This window comes from Camarhynchus parvulus, chromosome 2 (genome assembly GCF_901933205.1).
Source record: "Camarhynchus parvulus chromosome 2, STF_HiC, whole genome shotgun sequence".
Lineage (NCBI taxonomy): Eukaryota > Metazoa > Chordata > Aves > Passeriformes > Thraupidae > Camarhynchus > Camarhynchus parvulus.
In genome coordinates this window covers 10879355-10885371 of record NC_044572.1, presented here as the reverse complement: position 1 = coordinate 10885371, position 6017 = coordinate 10879355, and the positions used below count along the sequence as shown (strand labels likewise).

The following is a 6017-nucleotide window of genomic DNA, read 5'->3' as shown; positions in this document are numbered from 1 at the left end:
CATTGATTCTGTGACTCCCATCAGAACCCAAAGGCCGCTCCCCGCTCAGGGAGCCCAGCCCGGCCCGGACCCTCTCCCGTACCGGCTGCGGCCCCCGCCGCACGCCCCGCCCACCGCGCTGCCCCGCGCCCATTGGCCAGCTCGCCGCCGCTCCCTGTCTCTATTGGCCAACGCCGCTAGGGGTCTGTGTCGCGATTGGCCGCGCCCTCCACCTCCCCCACCTGTCACTGCTGGCACCGCCCCCCGCGCCGCAGTGGGGCGATCGGGCGATGCGGTGACGTCAGCGCCGGGCGGCGGCGCCATTGGCGGGCTGGGTGTGACGAGCGATGTGGCGCGCGCTGCTCCGGGCCGGGAGCGCGGCCCCTCGGAGCGGCCCCGGCGTGAGGGGAGAGCGGCGGGGGCCGAGCGCACGGACTGCGAGGTGAGCGGGGCACGGGAGAGCTGCCGGGCGGGCCCAGGGCGGCACCCTGCCCTCAGCCCTGTGCCGAGGAGCGTCCAGAACTCTGTGTCCGGGTCTGGACTCCTCCGTACCCGAGAGACGTGGAGCTCCCGGAGGGGGTCTGTCGGAAGGCAGCGAAGGCCATGAAGGGACGGGCGCATCTCCTGGCTGAGGGAGCTGGGTCTGTTCAGCCTTGAGGAGAGACAGCGCAGGCATCGTTAATATCTATAAATATCCGTGGGAGGGTGCCAAGGGGATGGTCCTCATTGCTGAGCAGTAAGGCAAGGGGCAGATGCACAGGAGTTCGCACCTGAGCGTGAGGAAGGAATTCCTTTCCCGTGTAGGTGCAGTGGAACAGGGTCGGTGTGAGCCCCTGCCCCGGGGATGCTCCAGAGCTGAATGCAATCCGTGTGCTCCGGGATGAGCCAGGCAGAGCAGGGAGGTCCCAGGTGGCCCCTGTGGTTCCTTCCAGCCTGACCCGCTCTGGGATTCTCGGGGCTGCCGGCAGCAGCAGAGGCTCGGGCAGGGCAGGCGTTGCTTTGCAGGTGCCTGGGGTTGGAACCCTGTTCCCCAGCCTTTAAAGACTGTGGAGAGGAGAAATCCTCGTGCACAGGATGCCTGGCGTTATAAAGCAGCTGGTGCACAGCTTGAACTTTGGAACTGGAATTCCTGCCACTGACAGCCCATAAAAATGTTATGCTCAGCATGGCTGTCCTGCAGCAGCTGCTGCAAGGCTTTCCTGAGAAATAAAAATGTTTCAAGCACCTGCAAAGTGTTGCTATGTGGTTTGTATTGTGGATAAGAAATTTCAGGAAGTTAAAAGCATATAAACCCTCTCAGAATAAAATTGGTATGCAATGTACACCATGTCAGAGAAACAAGCCATTAGGTTATTTCTCCCACTCTGCCCAGAACCTTATGGATGTTGTATTTTAGTGAATGACTCTTCATTTTCTGTCTTCAGTAGAACGTGTGCTACTGTCAGGATGCCTGAAGTAAACACAGATCACCTGGATGAGCAGCAGGTGCAGCTCTTGGCAGAGATGTGCATCCTTATCGATGAAAATGACAATAAGATTGGAGCAGAGACCAAGAAAAACTGTCACTTGAATGAAAACATTGACAAAGGTATGGCTTGCTTATGTCCTAATTGAACCATTAAGTTGATTAAATATTTTCAGAAGCATAGTCATAATAAAATTAAAGCCTTGATCTCGGGTGATCAGGTGAGTGTTGGATCAAACCAGAGTAAGTACCTCCCCTTAGGCCCCTCCTCCTCAGCATAAAATATTTAATGTTAAAATTCTGCAGAATGGAGGAACACTCAATTAGAGGCATTTGTAAAGGAGAGAAATGTGTGATTGCCTATAGAAGCTTGATAAATATTTTTAATTCACATTTGGAAGATAAAGTAGTATTTTGCCTGTTATGTATACCTAGTTCTGTGTAGCTTTTCCTAAAGAATGCTGTTTGCTTCTTTGCTGAGTTCTTTTCAGGTAGAAAAGGATTTCATTTTAAAGTAGTTCACCCAGAGTTCTTCTTCAAACACTGCTAATAGGAAAGGGTTTAACTGATTTTGGGTTGGTCAGATTCAACAGTCTCTCATGGTAGTGTGTGACCTCTTTCTTTGTACTTAGGGAAAGCATCTTCCTGAAGAAAACAGCAATTATACTGTTTTTATTGGAGCCTATTTTTGTTCTGCTTTTGCAATTCTCGAAGGGTCTTGAAATTCAGTTTTTTAAGAATTTTTGAGTCATCTCTTTTTGATTGTAAATTTATGGGTGCCAAGCTCTCCTTGGAAGCTTGCCCAAATGTGCACATTGAGAATGGTAAACTGACTGAGTTTAGAAGAACTCCTCTGTTGCATTTTTGTTCTAGGAACTCTTCTAATTTCATGTTTTGCATGAGCTGACTTAGAAACCTGAATAATAGCTCTTGAGTTATTGATCAAATCCCTGTTTTTTAACATATATTAATTTAAAATTGGATTATGTAAAAATGAGGCCATTATAAGCCCTTAACTGTCTTCATATGTTTTTTTTCTCTTGCATTAAATATCTCGTTTTGTTGTTTTTTTTTTTTTTTTAATTTTTAGGTTTACTGCACCGAGCTTTCAGTGTTTTCTTATTTAATACAGAAAATAAACTGCTGCTGCAGCAGAGGTCAAATGCAAAAATTACATTTCCAGGTTAGTACTGAAACACTGTATTTATATAATTTTTTTTTTTGATCAATACTTTAAAAAAATACATCAATCCAATCCTGCAGTGAACTCATTCTGAGGTTTTAGAATTTACTACTTTGGAGAGGACATTCTTCCAATACTTTTGAGAGTTCAAATTACCTTGTGGGTGAAGTAAGATAAGGGGAATGCTTGTGTATTGTTATATATATTCTTGGGAAATGGTTGTCCCTGCCATGTTTGGTCCTGTTGGTGCAAGGGCAGAGGGTGTGGTGTTTACCCCTTCTGCTGCAAGACATTTATTGGAGTTGAAGAAATGGCTCTGGTGTCTGTGGAGAGTGTCCCAGTGCACTGGTAAAAGCTGATGTGCAGCAGAGCCATGGTGCCTGGGACATCTGTGGACCTTTGTCTGGATTGTCTTAACAAACACTTGTTTAACTCTGCCAGAAGTGAGGCAAAAGTGTGGCCAAACCATGCAGTGCATGACTTTGAACACTCCTGAACTGTCAAATGCAAATAGGCGTAAAAATAAGGAGGGAAATAAAATAGAAACAGCTTACATGAGGCGTGCTGGAGGGAGCATGAAGCTGTCTGTTGCAGAATTTTCAGTGGAAAACAAAATCAAGTGTTTCCAACTTGAGGAAGGAAGACCTTTTTCTTTTTTCCAAGGGAATCTTTACTTTAGATCTTGTTTCAACATTTTGTCTATAAAAGTCAAGCTCAAAAGCATCTAAAATAGCGTTACAATATCTACAAACCATGTTTGGGCATTTTGACTGGTTAGCAGAGAAGGAAAAAATTAAAAACAGAGTATAGATTGTTTGTCCTTTAAACGCAGATATAAACTTTGTATTTAATTCTACTTACTGCCAGCTGTTCTTGAAGCTCTGGGAATATTTTCATTATTCTGTAAAATATGAACTCCCAGAAGTAATTTTAATTAGCATTTGAGAGATAAACAAGGTCTTTACAGACTGGCTCTCTAAGTAGATGGGTTGGGGATAAGAATGCCTGTCCTCATGTGTATCAAACAGTAGCCTGCAAAGTAGTGCTTGGCAGAGGCAAATCCCAGTGCAAAATATGTAAAGGAAAACAAGAGGTGTCAATATCCTCTTTCTGTGACCCTTGTCTGCAAAAGAGAAATGAAGCTGGGATGTGTTGAATAACTGGTCTTTGTCTTTGGGGGATTTTGGTGTTGTGGGTTTTTGGGTTTTTTCCCAGGGCCTTATATGTATCAAAACTGAACTGATTGAACTTGTTGCAGATTGTTTTACCAACACTTGTTGCAGTCACCCTCTGAGCCATCCACAAGAACTGGAAGAAAATGATGCCATTGGTGTTCGGAGAGCAGCACAGAGACGGCTGAAAGCAGAGCTGGGAATTCCCATGGAGCAGGTAAAGAAAGGAGAGAGAAACAGGAATTCTTGGCAGCATTTGCCAGCTCACAGACTGTGTCTGGCAGGCAGAGTCAGCCTCAAACCTAAAAATGAACTTTGGAGATGCAGAGAACTGAGTGAATTTCCAGAGATCCCTGGAGGGCAGGGTTACACTTGGTCTGTCAGTACATGGTTCTGACCTTGGCTTCAGGTGATTGTCAACTCTTTTCCTTGGGGATGAGGGGTATGTGCAAGTGTTTGTGTTCATCAGTGCTCAGTGAGTGTGCAGTAAAGTCTAGTAAACATTATTTAAAACATACCATATAAGAGAAATACACTCCCAGCATTACAGGGTGAGTCTGACTAGAGAAATGCTGTGCAATTCATGCTATCAAACTGTTTTAAGTTTTTTTTTTCTAGTAATTCTTTGTGGAAAAGTGCATTGCAGTTGTACACTTGGGAACAAATAATTTCTAAGGAAGAGGATAATAGCTGATAAATTGTACTGCAATGCCCAGCATCGCAGTTCTCCTGGTCTGGCAGCACTTCTGACGAGCGTTTTTCTGTAGGTACCTCCAGAAGACATCTCCTACCTGACTCGAATTCACTACAAGGCCAAGTCTGATGGCATCTGGGGAGAACATGAGATAGACTATATCTTATTTGTGCAGAAGGATGTGACACTGAATCCTGACCCCAACGAGATCCAAAGCTACTGCTACGTGACACAGAAAGAACTGAAACAGCTCCTGGACAAAGCTGCCAGGAATGAAGTCAAGATTACTCCATGGTTCAAGCTGATAGCAGAGACCTTTCTTTTTAAGTGGTGGGATAACTTGAATAACTTGAACAAATTTGTTGAACATGAAAAAATACACCGAATGTGAATAGCTGGGATAAAAGGTGCTGAAGGCTAGCAGTGATGTGTTCTCTCATTAACACTGATAAATCATGATGTATGTGCAGAGAATTGCTCCACATGGAGCATGTGTAATTTATACAGATGTTGTCATAGCCAATGTTTTTTCTTCTGTCTTTGTCACCTCTTCCCCCTCATCCTTGGTTCTCTTGGGCCTGTTAAGATCTCATGTAAAATGGGTAACAGTAGCACCCCTGGGTTCTTCCTCCTCCATTGCCTGGTGAAAGATCCTCAGCCCGTGTGTGCCCTGCACACCTGGGAGGGAGCCAGGCACTTCCTGCCCAGCTCAGAGAGGAGGGCTGGGGTGTTCCCATTGAACTCAACCACACATTAAATGACTGCACATGACTGTAGGCTCTGCTGTGATGTTGAGACCAACTGCCAAAAGAAAAAAGCAATTCAAAGTAATCAGGATTATTTTTAATTGCAGAAAGCAAATCTCTTCAGCTACTGTACTCTACAATTAACCAAACTCATAAAAGCTTAAGTAATTGGATTGCCTGTGTGGAGTAACTTTGACTTTGAAGTGCTGACAGATGTGTTAAAGCTTTAGATAATAAACACTGTTTGGGGCTTTTTCCCCCACCAGGTTTTTCTATTTAGTTGATGGTTAAGTACTGAACATCTCAAATTAAAAAAAAAATGTTAATTACAGCAAATGTAAGTGGTACCTGTCTACTGTCAGTAGCCTGTCTTTAGAGACAGGATGTGCTCTTCTCTGTTTTGCAGAAAACAAGGCATCTTGATACAAGGGATTTTCTTTTCCTGGAATAGTCATTCCCAGACAATTCAAACCACCTGAACCCCACAATTCAAGACTTAAAATTTGTGGGCTTACACTGGGTCTTGATGTCAGTTAATTAGAAATTGTAAGAGTACCAGAGCTAATCCTTTTTGATCTTGTAGTTAATCAATTGCTAGTAACTTAGGAGGCTTTTTCAGTAAGACAAATACCCAATGGTACTTTAATGGTAGACTGGGGGGGACGGAGGGTCCTCAAAAAAGTGTGATTTCTTCTGTTAGCACACTGCTCAAACTAGTTTTTAAGTTCTCCCAGAGCCTGATGAAATAGATGTCATCCAACTTATCATTAAAAGTAAA

General features: G+C 44.5%; 1 protein-coding gene across 2 annotated transcripts; it reads left to right on the top strand.

Moving 5' to 3' along the window:
- The first annotated feature begins 324 nt into the window (after positions 1 to 324).
- On the top strand, positions 325 to 5506 carry IDI1 (isopentenyl-diphosphate delta isomerase 1). 2 transcript variants are annotated; one of them, XM_030943994.1, is made up of 5 exons: positions 325 to 421; positions 1407 to 1567; positions 2535 to 2627; positions 3886 to 4016; positions 4567 to 5506. In XM_030943994.1, the coding sequence occupies exons 1-5, from the start codon at positions 327 to 329 to the stop codon at positions 4882 to 4884; spliced, it is 798 nt and encodes a 265-aa protein (XP_030799854.1). In that variant the 5' UTR covers positions 325 to 326; the 3' UTR covers positions 4885 to 5506. The 2 variants fall into 2 exon arrangements, with proteins under 2 accessions (XP_030799854.1, XP_030799852.1); XM_030943992.1 differs by having other exon boundaries at positions 327 to 421; positions 1404 to 1567.
- The last annotated feature ends 511 nt before the right edge of the window (positions 5507 to 6017 follow it).

Coding starts and splice junctions, on each gene's coding strand:
- IDI1 (XM_030943992.1), top strand. CDS start 327: ATGTGGCGCGCGCTGCTCCGGGCCGGGAGCGCGGCCCCTCGGAGCGGC. Junction 422..1,403: donor CCGAGCGCACGGACTGCGAG/GTGAGCGGGGCA, acceptor TTCTGTCTTCAG/TAGAACGTGTGCTACTGTCA. Junction 4,017..4,566: donor TGGGAATTCCCATGGAGCAG/GTAAAGAAAGGA, acceptor GTTTTTCTGTAG/GTACCTCCAGAAGACATCTC.